The sequence below is a fragment of the Hirundo rustica genome, chromosome 1 (assembly GCF_015227805.2).
Source record: "Hirundo rustica isolate bHirRus1 chromosome 1, bHirRus1.pri.v3, whole genome shotgun sequence".
In the NCBI taxonomy this organism is placed as follows: Eukaryota; Metazoa; Chordata; class Aves; order Passeriformes; family Hirundinidae; genus Hirundo; species Hirundo rustica.
In genome coordinates, this window is record NC_053450.1 from 140495635 (window position 1) to 140508950 (window position 13316).

At 37.1% G+C, this 13316-nt stretch overlaps 1 protein-coding gene across 1 annotated transcript in view; it reads right to left on the reverse strand.

Annotated features, from left to right (window-relative positions):
• Positions 1-2869, reverse strand: part of ODAD2 (outer dynein arm docking complex subunit 2) — a 66514-nt gene extending 63645 nt beyond the window's left edge. The window contains 2 exon segments of the mRNA XM_058421361.1: positions 1899-2012; positions 2735-2869. Of these exon segments, the coding sequence (XP_058277344.1) occupies positions 1899-2012; positions 2735-2869 (249 nt within the window).
• Between the last annotated feature and the right edge of the window lie 10447 nt (positions 2870-13316).

Genomic DNA, 13316 nt, shown 5'->3' on the forward strand with positions numbered 1-13316 from the left:
GTCTAATTCCAAACTAACTCATGCTAATGCTCTCACTCTGAAAATGTACTCTAGACAAGACAATTTAGCACATGATAAACTAGATAAATCACAGGGGAATTGGTGCTGAGGCTTGATCAGCTAAGCATACTTTAAAAAGTATGTTTGCTACAGCACTGCATGCCAACACAGCAATTCTGCACGTTAGCTTAAACAAGGCCAGGCAGCTAATTGGTTTTGCAATATATGTGTATGTAATGAGCTTTTTGAAGCTCTCCTCTTGTCAGAAAATAAACCAAAACTATTTCCACTCATATTTTACTTCATTTAGGCAAACTTGGAAATACAGCTTTTCTCTGCATTTCATAGTTCTAGAGCAGGGATTTTCCCTCAGGTACAAAAGCTCTGCAGCTCGATGGTATTGTTCAAATTCTAGTTTTATAAAGCAGAATGTACTAAACCAGCTCTTTAGCAAGGCAAGATGATATGAAATTCCTAAACCATTAAAAAGATATAACATCTACTCTTCTGCATAAACTTATTTATACAGCCAGGGAATAATGAGTATGATTTACATGAAAATTGAAGGAAAACAGGATAAATTATGTTTATTTGCTCTTATTTAATAGGTGTAACTTATCAAGTGTAACTTTAAAAGTTCCAATATATTCATAAGGGCAAAAAAATAGTAAATAAAGGTCTGTTATTACCAATAGTAACATTATTCTATACTAACATTTGGGATTAGATCTGAAAAAATGGTAAAATGTTACCATATTTTACCTTTCATGATCATCAAATGAAGCCAAATCACTGCAAATAAATTAAACCAATGTCTAAAAACATTCATATGTTGTCCTATTTATGAAGTGTAAACCAATATGTAGGTATAACATTGAAAAATGCTATGAGATAAATAAAAAATTTGGAACTTAATACCCTTTCCAACAGAACAACTCACATATCTAATTCCAATACTGTAAATATAAGCTACTGTATTTATGTATATGACTTGGAATGCTCTGTTCTCTCAAAACTGTAAAATATCTGTATCTCAAAAAAATAAATATCAGCCCGACATCCCAGAAAATCATAACTTAGAGGATAAGGAAATTTTGCTCTTAATTGCTTCCTTCTTGCAATAATTAAAATTGCATAAAAACAACCACAATGAAACTCTTGACAGATTTTGGCCTGTAAGGAATTGTATCATCAAGTTATCCAGTTATTCCAGTGTTAAAACCACACTGGAAATCTAAAAAAAAATTTTAAAACTACTTTATCAGGAACAGTGAAACAACTAAAATCATATTGGTGCTGTGTGATTCTAGCTAGTATCGAGCTCTAAATAAAAGCCAAAACACTTGCATTTTACAGTGCCTGAAGCAAGACAAAGTGTGTAAGCTGGATACTTCACTCTCAGCTCTGATATTTAAATCAGGCAGTTCTCATAAAAAAGTTGGGCAATTATTTATGTTTGGGTTACAAAGAATGAAAATAAAAATTTAAGTGGTTTTCATCACAGAAAAATATTGTAATAAAAAGCTGACCTTTTCCATACAGATATCACATTTTCCTGCTTTAACATTTCCACTGCTCCATAAAGAACAAGACCAGTAGACAGACAAAACATTTTGTGCAAAATTAGAAGCTGAACTCACATGTTGGATGAAACTCCACCAAAAGTATGATAGGACAACACATGAAATGGTGTACTACTTGCCATTTACAAAAGAAACATATTTTTTAGAAACTGAAACAAATGATAACTTTAAAAAGCACTCCAGTCTTTAAAGTTCTTCATTTAATCATAGATTTGTCTTTGATAAAGGACATAAACGTTCAGCCAGGTTTACAATGTAATTCTTACCAACGTACATTTGCACAAAGAAGCACACCAAGTATCAATAAATACATACCTGTTTAGCCATGTTTGCTACAAATCTAGGTGATCTCTCCCTTAAAAATGTGACTATGTCTTTATATAGACACTTTTTTCTTCCATAGTCAATATATTTACCCTTTAGCTGACCCTGAAAGAAAGAATACATTTAAAATAGTTAATAGTTACGCTTTACACAGGTAATTTAATCTGCCTCATAAATAGTGCAAAAAAGCACCAAGGTCATATTGTAATGAATTAGATAAAGAAGTCTCATGCTTCGTAAAGGTGCATGGATCATCTCCGTGGACCCCAAGAGATGAAGATCTTACACAAGATTTTGCAGGCAATAACCATCAGTTAATTGTACCCTGTGTCGTTCCACTGAAAATAATTTATGGCTTATGGCAAACAATCAAGTAAATACGAGCTTCCCGTGCAGCACGGCAGATGTCAAAAAGGCACAGTAAATAGCATGACCCGGATGCCCGAGCAGAAACCAGGTGCAAACACTGATTATTTCATCTTAATTCCCGCTGCTACCAGAAATTCTGGCAGCCGACAGCAGGAGGCCTCTGTTCAGGCTGTAGCGAAAGGATCCTCCCGTTAGAAGCCTCCCGTGCAGGCGGACAGACACGGCCCCGCGGCCCCGGCGCTCTCCCCGCTCAGCCCCGCCCGTCCGGCCCGGCCAGGCCGGGGGCCGCCCGAGTCCGCCGGGCCCGGCGCGGCCTCGGCCGTGTGGGGAGCGCGGGGCAGGGTCTGGGCTGGGAGCGGGAGGGAGCCGGGAGCCGAGGGCCGGGAGCCGAGGGCCCGGAGCGGGGACGCGGCGGAGCCCGGGGGTCGCACGCAGCCCGCCCGATGTTCGGCCCTCACCTCGCCCCGGGCCGGCCGCGCCGCGCCCCGCCATGGCCGGCGGCGTTGCCGTGGGGACGGGCCGGCGTTACCGGGACAGCGGCAACAGCCGCGGCCCGGCCGGCACTCCTCGTCGGAGGGGAAAGGGAGCGACATTTGAACTAGTAAAGCAGGCTGTATGCTTTCGGTGTAGAGTTAAATAATGCAAAAAGAGTTACCTAGTAAAAGAGTTACCTGGAGCCAGAGGTTAAAGGACGACCACCGAACGGCTTTTAGCTTGAATTTTAGCCAGTACAGCTTAAACCTTTCCCTGGCTGTCAGCGGTTACAGGAAAACAGGTTTAATTAATAAAGATTAAGACTGACCACTTCTAGTTCTCAAGGCACTGTGACAGATCGTGCTTGAAATGCTTATTGTTGAAGGAAATGTATAATTTGTGTCTCTTGAAGAAAGTGAAGGAGATAGGTATGGGCAGTGCTAGTGAATAAAGTCCTTTCACATGCTGAGGACAACACAGCGCTGTATGTGCACAGACAGACAGCCCCAAACACAGAATGGAACTCTAAACTATTCCCCAAAATCTGGTATCAATCCATATGTTGTTGAATGAGCCATCGTTCTGGATAAATTTTTGTTAGAAAGTTCCTACTGAACTCATCATGCATTGTCTCATCTTTCATACCACTGAGCCCAAAATAATTATATTCTCTGACTTCCCACTTGTAAATTACCCCTCCAGTTGTGTTACTTGTCTCCATCAAAATCCCTATCAGATGACAAAAATTGGACTTAGGAAGGAATGGCTACCTGCTGTACACTGACTCAGGTCAGGAATCTCTAGACAGCACTCCAGTATATGTGTCGTTATGAAGGCACAGGAAAATAATCCTTTCAAGGACAGTCCAGCAGAAATACCCAGCTTCCAACACCACAGAGTCAACATAGCCAAGAGTTATTTTACCCACAGAGAAATCAGCTCCTTAAGAAGCTTCTAATAATGAGGAAGGTTATGGAATGTATGCGGGGTGAATCTCAAAGAATAACAGTATGGGATTACTACACTTTTTTGCATGGGGATGATTATCCATATACATTTTACTTACCAAAACGTTCAAGTAACTATGTATAAGTACATGCAGTCTGCACAGTAATGGTTTAAGAATAGCATTGTCTTTTCCTGTTTTACTTGTTTAACTTAGAGAAGATAGAAAATTACTAATTCTATTAGGTGAAACTGAAAGGGAATTTTTTAGTTAAAAGCCTGGTTAAAGACTTAATACAATTCATCTTCTGTATAGAATACTATGTATGAATGCATTTCCAGAAGGGATTAAATCTCTTCATTTACTGAAGTAATGATTCTTTAAAAATTGATTTTGAGGGCAGAAGGTGCAAGAAACAAAACATGAAAGGGAGTAAAAGTATCCCTGCCATGGGTGGTGGGGAGTGAAGACAGTGAGTTTTCACACAGAGCTGAGTATTTTAAGCAAGAAGTCGGTGGAGTAAGAAATAGAATTCCTAAATGAGATCACTCTCTTCCACTGCACTGCAAGAAGAAAAGATATTTCAATGGCAGAGATAAACGGGATGGTGTGCCCTCAAAGGCTGTGCATCTCCACTGGCCATAAAAGGAGCCTTGGTAACTAGCTCAGGTTTAGTTTCCAGTGGAACTTTCTGTGGGAACAGGTAAGTCAGAAAATGAAAAAGCAGAACAGATTTTGCAAGCCAGCAGTGGGGAATGCTGCTGGGATCTGGTATTAGAAGCAATGCCTATGGATGCTCAAGGGTCAGAGATTTTCCACTTTTTTCTTTGTGGCTGGCAAATGCAGAGTTTGTAGTGCAGCAGTCCTCCTAGGAGCACTCTGCTCTAACTCTTCTGAAGCCTAGAAACCCTCTGAATTAATTTGTAACCTCAATTTGTATGACTAGTTTTTGTGTATTTTTTTTCTTGTACAAACATTAGTTCTTTACCTTATTTTCAACAGATGCTTTTCCTCCACAGATTTTACACCCATTTTCTGAGGTAGAATATGTTTTCCTAGATTTAACTTTGTTTGGCTAAACCAGTTCAATTCCTCTAGACTCAGACTGCAAGTTCTACATTTCTTTTACCATGTTAGTTTCCTTTATTGCCCTGTGTTCCTGTCGGAGCTTTTTTATAAAATAGATTCAACACTGTTTCTAAAGATCCTTTACCCAAGTTCCATTACAATGGCATTAATAGTCTTCATCTCTCCTGGAAGCTCCTCAGCTACTACATTCTAGGATTACATTTGGTTTTCACATTTGGGGATTGTTGTCACTTTGTAATTGAATAAATCAACCGATTTTTAATCCATTACTTCTATTTTCAGCTGATGACTTTGCAGCTTTCTGCAGAATTTGAGTATATAATATTGCAGTTTGCCCTCATAAAATCGAATTCTACTTCTAAAGAAAATAAATATTTAGAGCATGTGGTCTCTATATTTTGGTCCCCATCCTCTTCCTCTTTTACAAAGTAGTTTTTGAATCTTGGATTAAATTTGAAACATATTTCACAGAGGGTTGTAGTCCTGAAAATGGTTAATTGATATGAACAATTTCTGTTCCTGCTTGTAGTCTCTGTGCTCTGTTGGGGTTTTGTGTGTTTTCAGACATGTATCAACTACAGCAAGCGTTACTGCAGTTACTGCATTGGTATTTGAGCTCTGGGTTATTCCCTTGGTTACATTCAGGCGTATCTTGCTGGATGGCAAGGAATCTTGCCTTCTTACATCAGCTATCACTGAAAAATAAGTACTTAGGTACTCTCTCATTTACCTAGCACAAGAGTATAAATGGATATCTTGGAAGAAAATTTTGCCTGAAAGCTAAAATGTTAAGTAATCGCTTAAAGAAATATTAAAGTACTCTCCTGATGCCCCAAAATCAGTTTGCAAAAAATTCCAGGCAATAAAGCTGCAATGTGTGCTCAGAAACAGCTCACTCAGGAACTGCATCCACCCAGAGATGGCATTTGCACCATGTTTGGCTAATTCTGTAAACTAGTAGTAGTACATTTATGTAGGAGTGTTTTTTTTTTTCTCTGTTATTTTTACATTTGGAATGTAAAAGATATTTTATAAAACAGTAGGTGAGATGTTTGCCAGTAACAAAAGATGAGATCATTTCTTACTGGCACAAAGAAATGGGGAATATGAAGAATTTGTTAACATGGAGAGTAAGGCAATTGGAAATTTTTTTTACAATCTAAAAGTTGTAGCCAGAATGTGCAAGCAATTTTTCATGTATATTTTTCCTCACATTATTATAGAGAAGGGTGTAAATTATTACTGTTGAAGCAGAACAGTATCACCCATTGTAAAAAAAAAAAAAAAAAAAAAAAAAAGAGTAGAGGCTTATGTAAAATAAAGAAGGTCAATCATACCAGCTGGTTCTTCTGTTAAATAGCAGTTCAGCCAATCAGCTTCATGGTCAGTTTGCCAGGCTGAAAATCAGCAGAAAACAGTATAATATTCATCAATTTACTTTTACTGTTCATTAGCTTACCTTTCTTGCAAAATTTACATATTTTTGGCATTCACGAAAGCTCAGGTCCTACTGTTTTGATGTGAAGGGTTTAACAATGCTTTTATTTCACGTTGTATCAGTACAAAGGCACCACTTGGGTGCCTGGAGTTCTTAACAAACATTTTTATGCATCTTAATTTCTGGTAATCTGTTGTTGTGTTTTGGGGGTTTGTGTGTTTGGGTTTTGTTTTAATTGGGGAGTAGAGCTTGTGGAAAGGCAGGGTTTCAGCTCAAGAGGTGATGTACATGAGAATGTAAAATGAAACAGAGGACATGATGAATCTGTTGATTTCTTTAAGCAAGATTTTATGGAAAACAATGTTTAAAACCTAATCTTTAGAAAGAAAAGGACTACTGATTTTTCACACAGTCTGATTTCTGTGTTGTGATCTCCTTACATCTTGTTTTCTGAGTAATTACTGCTTCAAAAAAATGAAACATTATTTGCAGTGAGGGTTTTTCAGGCTTGGACATTGTGCAATACACTCTCTTGGGGCTAGAAAGTAAGAATCAGAAATGGCCACTTTTCAAGTGGGACTTCATGCGAGTGGCAGAGGTGTGCAAGGGTGTGCATGGGTATCTAGCAAAGAAAGAGTTACTCAAAAATCTTCAAAGGCAATAAAGAAGGACAATATTTTGGTTAATGAGTGATAGATTGACAATATCTGTAGTTATTTTCTGAACAATGACAATACCAGAGATTCTGCTGCTCTTGTTTAGAAATGGCTTCCAGATGGGATTCATGTTTTATAGTCCAAGACTGAATGCAATTTAATCAGTTTTTTTAAATAAAAAATATAATATTTTAGAATATGAACCATGTTACTAGACTTTCCTCTATTTGTAGATGGCAATTTATTTCCTTTTTTAAATTTCTGTTTACTACTACCCAGAATTTTTGAAGACTTTTGAGTATAATTTGAAAGAAATTATCAGTCTGGTGTAATAACTAGGTGACTGTAATTGTGTCGTAGTAATATTTGGAATACTAGGTTAGAAGACTGTGGTTTTGAAAGATTCAGCAAATTAATTCATTTTCTTTGAAGCATTGGAAAAAAAAAAAAACAGGTCAGGTTATCAGGGGCCTTAAGATCGTGGTATGTCATTTCAGTGAAACTTACGTTGTTTTTCCTGGGTTTGTAATACTTTAGTGGGAAATAATTACATTCAAAGATTTTAATTTTTAACCCCTACATTATGTCTTTGCATCATCGACTTTGATTCCCTCTTCATGTAATATTTTGCCTTAAAATTTCTCTGGGAAAAAAAAAAAAAAATAAAGTGTGCCAAATAATACTGAAAGAGAAATCTTTGGAGAAAGCTATTCTGAGGCAGGTTTTTCTAAATATATGAATAAATTTGGAATTGTTTGTAAATGCTGATTTTTACAGGTAGAGTCACTAAAGTATTGACTCAATGAACCACCTTAATTTGTTCATGTACTGGTGCAACCCTTACACACAGAAAGCATTAATAGCTAATTCTCTTTATTTTTATGATTGATCCTTGCCTGAAAAAAAATCCCATATTTTGCTTTTATTTTTCCAGGAAGAAAGAATATCTATGCCTTTTGATGTACAGATAAATTGCTTTTCCTAGAACTAGTTAATTGTTCTGACATTAATAGTTTAGCAATTCAGTATCAATGGAAACTACACAGTGTCTTTTAAAACTTGCTCATTGGTGAGTTGAATTGGCTTTGTGAGTGGATTATAACTACAAAGTTAATACAGTTTTGGATTATAACTACAAAGTTAATACAGTTTCTGTGCAGCAATCAGAAGGATCTAGCAGCCTTTTAAAGTTTCAGTGTAAATCAGGCATTTTAATTTACACTATAAAAATTAATGGAACTTCAGCAGTGATACTTTTCTCCAAAGTAGCAGAGATTAAATCAAAACAAAACAAAACCAAAGCAAGAACATGTATCCAAAACAGTGTGTGCCAAGTGTAATGGACTAAGTGATAATCTTGCAAATTACTCTGTGTTAGGTGTATCCAGAAACACTTCACACCTTTGTAATTTTGAAAGGAATTCAACTTTCTGGCAAGTAGAAATAAAAATTGAGAATTATTTTTTAATGTATGAAGAAAAATTGCTAGCTACACTTCTTAGTTATAGGTTTAGCTTGTGGTGCTAGACATTTGCAGTAATTTGATATTAAAAGCAATACTGTAGATAGTGTCTTGTACTGTATTGAGGACAGTGTTTTTAACTTTCAAACATAAAACCTTTGCAAGTGAATGCTACTGATGAGCTCAAATGCCTTTTGCTTTCTTAGTGGTTTCTATAAATTACCTCCTTTTGAAAGGGGAAAAAGGGGGAAAGGATTGGGCTGTTTGTTTTGTGGTGGGAGTGTGAAAAGGAGATTGTTTTAAAATTAGAAGTAGAATGTCATAAGTAGTCCCCAGTTATGAATTTCCTTTTCTAGAGAAAAAATGAGTTTTTGGTGGAAAGTATTTTGGACTGTAATGTGGGGATATTAATCTGGAGAGAGAGTTTGACTGTTTCTTGAAGAGCAGATTCTCGCACGAGGTGCGAATATGAACACAAAAATTCCCTACAGAGTTAGAGAGAAGGTTAAAATACTTCCCAGTTATTCAGCTCCCAGTTACTACTCTGGTAGCCCCATTTCACTCCATAGGTAATCAACTATAGTAATTCTGGATAATTCCCTACTTAGTTTTTACAAAACTTGCATAAAATAAAACTTAAAAAAAAAAAAAAAATTCCCCTGTTATATAATCGGAAAGACAGCCAGGACAGACATCAGGGCGTTTTCTCTTCTTTTTAGGTCATTTCAAGTCAGAAATTCAAGCACCTTGGAGCAATCACTGGTTTTGAAGAGACTGCTTCTATCATTTATGGTGGTACGGTAATATTATATGGGAAAATGTGAAATTGTGAGAGGAGTGAATATCAGAATAATGCCAAATTGCTACAGGGTTTGAGCAGCAATTGGCTGTAAAATTAATATGGAGCAACAGTGGGATGTTGCAAGATTGAGCATTAAGCCAGTGCCTGCTAGAAAAATAATGTACTTATTTAAATTTCTGCTTCATGATGATTGCACTGTGTGAGCTATTAAACAAAGCAAAATAAAGAAAAAAAAATTCTAAGTCCACAGAATGTGTTTGATGAATGTGACATCTTCACTCAACTTGGATGAAAACAAAGTCCTGTGTGGATGAGAACAGGGATTATAGCTCCATTCCAAATCCTTTTACAGTAGAACTTCAAACTGGGGAGGAAAGTTGCCGTTTTATCAAAATTATTTTTATTGAGAGAAGCAGAAATGCGTGTTGCATATACATGTCTTCTTGCATAGTGTACATTCTGATACAGTTAATTCAGCCAATTTTCTGGTATTGTTCTCAAAATCTGTGCCATGGATATTAGAGTCCTCCATATGGGTACATTTTTCCTCTGATTTTTTCCATTTCTCTTTCTGGTAATAACTGTATACATTCAAGTATTTTAATTTAAATTTGGGATCATTAAGGTTCTTCTAGAGAACCTGGAGCTCTGCCACAGTTAGGTAGTTAGTTATTTTATTGTAGAAGTAGTTGCATATAGCTCTTGCACTTTATATTTTAGCTCAAGCAGAGATAAAGATTAAAACTTGTTTTAATCTTTAAAACATTTGTTTTTGTCTTGTTTTTAAAACTCTTCCTTTTCTATCCAGTTTATGCATAAAATAATATTTCAGCTTCTTATAAGAGCTGTTGATTTTCAGCAAGCCTTCAACTCTGAATGTAAAATTTGGGGGCTGAAGCACTTTTTCAAAATGCATGTATATGTGCTCTGTTTAGATTTGGGAAGAATAACATTGAATAGTTTGAACATCATTTTTTCCTGGAATACTGAGTTAGCATGTACTGCTTTGGTATTGAAAAGGTTGCTGATTATGATGCCAAAAGACTGTCTTCCTAGGAAGTTTGAAATAATTTCTGAGAGATGAATAGGAATTCTGTCCCTCCTGGAAAATTGTATATGGTGAGACTTTAGTATCTGCACCCATTGTCATTGATGGATTTCTGGCATTGATGGATTTCTGTCATTGATTTCATGGGAGGAAAGATTTTGTCTATCAACAGTACTGTTAAAAAGCAGGCAGTAAAACTTCATTTTTCCCAGAGTCTTTACAAAAATGGAAGTCCTGTGACATTCTAAAACTTTAGTTATATTAATGACATTTTTCTTCTGAGATTTCAGAAAGGTTTGTGAATGGTTTGTGGTCTGTTAGGGTTTTGGTAAAGCCTGTCGTGCTGTAAATAAGAATGCCAAAGGTCAGTAGAAATTAGGCTTAAGAGTCTGAATAAATCTACTACCATTTAGCAGTTTGCTACTGCTGTCAATAAATAAATAAAATAAATAATAAAAGCATATTTGACTATGGAAAGCCTAAACTGATGTGATTTAGTGATTCATTTATTGTAGTCTTTTGATGTTCTGGTTCAGTAATACCACTGAATTTTAAGCAGTGACATTTAAGGATTAAAAATGTTTTATGCCATTAAAATGAATAGTGCAGAATAAAATTTGAGGTTCTGAATCTGCACATTTTTATGCAAGCAGTTTTTTGCATCTACTACTAGCTGTGCTGCGCTGTGCTGTATTGCTCAGTAAGTCCAGCATAAAAATCAGTGCCAAAGGTGGTTCATGGACCAGGAGAAGGGTAGCCTATTTGTGCAGTACTTTGTCAAAGCTAATTTACTTTGCTAAAAACCAGGGTAAATTAGACAGTGTGCAGCATTAAGCAATGTGGTTAAACTGCTTCCAGTTACCCGAGCTGGCTGCTTTTGAGCTGCTCTGGGTATCTCTCCACAGCACCATGCTGTGCAGCACAGATATGCCCTGACTAAAACTGATGTGTGTGAAATTTTATTCATGTAAGGAAGGATTGATGAATCATACCCATCCTCTCTTCTGAAGAAATTCAAATACAAGCAGAATGTACAACTAAGCGTGTTTTCAAGTAACTACAGTATAACTGTCATTCCATTTGACCTCAGAAATGTGATTCTCTGGGTAAACACAGAAAATGGAGGCACCACAACTGATTGTAATTAAATGTAAGTAGCTAAGCACAGATCTGTGGTATAAATAGATGTGTTACGGCTGACAGTTAAAGCTTGAGTTCAGTTTACGTGTGAGCCTTTGCATTACTCATGTAAATCAATGTTCTCACTTACAAGAGAAACCTCATAATTTACCACTACCCATAGAGTAGCCTCACTGTAATCAATAGTGATTCCTATATGGAATTACTGTGCAGAGCAACGTTTCTTCCATCCGTATCCTCAGTATGATTACTGTATGGTTTGGCACCACGACAGAAAAATATTCAGTGAGCTCAGTAGTTTTCTGCGTGGAAGGACTTAGTTGTCCTAATTTGGTACAAAAATTCCGTTCAGTTTAAAGTAAGCAAAACTGGAATTAAATACTCCACATGGGGAAGGATTGGGTAGAATCATCAGGGAGGCAAATTGTTTGCAATCTCACTCTATTGAGACTTTACAATTAAACCTAGCTTTATTTTATTCTCTGTAGAAGTAGAATACAGTAATTAGAAATACTTGATGTTGTCTGCTGTACTGGTAAGTGTAAAGGATGGTCTGGTGATGTCCACTTTTGGCAATAATTATATATGCTTTGTTTGAGACTGAGAGCAGACCATATTCAAATACAGCTCAAAACATTTTACAGATATTTCAGATTCTGTGAGCAAGCTGCACCACACACCCAGACATGTACTCAGCTCTTGAGTCTGCCAAACAGGAGTGATGAGTGTGGAGGGGTTTCTGTACCTCTCCACTTCTTTTGGAGCCTGGGGGTGCCTGTGTGGCTGCGGGGCACTAAGGCACTCTCCCAGAGCTCCTCATGGAGCCCCCGTCCCTGTCCAGTGGGATTTCTTTCTACAAAACAGGCTGAAGCTTGGCACAGTCAGGCAGGGATTCTGCAGCATGCAGGAATCCAGGTCCTCTGTAACTCACCGCTTTACTGGACAACTCCACAAGGTCATGGGCAATTGCCAAGCACCCACGAGGCCAGGACACAAGTGAGATCCATCCTGGAAGCAGCCAATGGTGTCAGTAAGTGGTAGGTGTGCTCAGGGCACCTGGACTGCCTCAAGGAACCAAGTCCAGACTTCTCTTTTAGTGGGGTTAAAAGAAGCTGAAGGTAGAAATTTACAGTTCAATGTACTTACAGAAACCTGAGCTTTGGACTTAGCAGATTGACAGGGCCAAAACAATGGAGCCAAGTGAATTCAGATTTCACAGTCAGTAAGGCAGAGGTTTCCTGAATCACTTTTGTGGATCTGGATTGCCTGAATTCCACTTTTGGTGCCTTGTGTACATCCTGAGTGTATAATCTGTGTTCCAACAAAAATATAGGTAACATCTCAAATAAACGAAATTTAGAAAATAGCTGTGTTTACATTGTAGTATGGAAGTAGTAGAAAGATGTAGTACATACTATGTAGCATTCCTGATTACTAAAATAAAAAGCAATCCTGTAATTTTCTAGTCACCTATGCAACTAACACCTCTGGTGGAATGTTTTAAAAATCTGTGATTAACCAGTGGGGCAAAAGAAGAATTTTCTAATAAAATATGGTGAACATACAAACTAAATAGCACTCCTGAAGAGCAAATTGTTATTGTCCTTGGCATTGGATAAAAACATCAAGGAGTGACAATATTTAAACTGACAAAAATCTACAGAAATCTGTGAAGTTTCAGGCTTTCTTGTTCTCATTGTTTCATTTCACATTTGCCTTTGCCCATCCTGATAGAAGGATGGCATCCATACAGAATTCATTTTTTCATGTAATGAAAATCCAATGATGCATAAGATCCACAATAAAAACCATCATGCTTTATTTCGTGTGTAAGCAGAAGAGTAACTCTTCACTTCAAGGAGTATATTCCCACAAAGTGTCCTATTGTCCTTTTCAACTTTTACCAACGGAACAGTGTAGTATTTTTATTCCTTTTAGCTGTACTATTAAGCTTTTGTTTCACACCTTAAAACTCTGGGAAAACA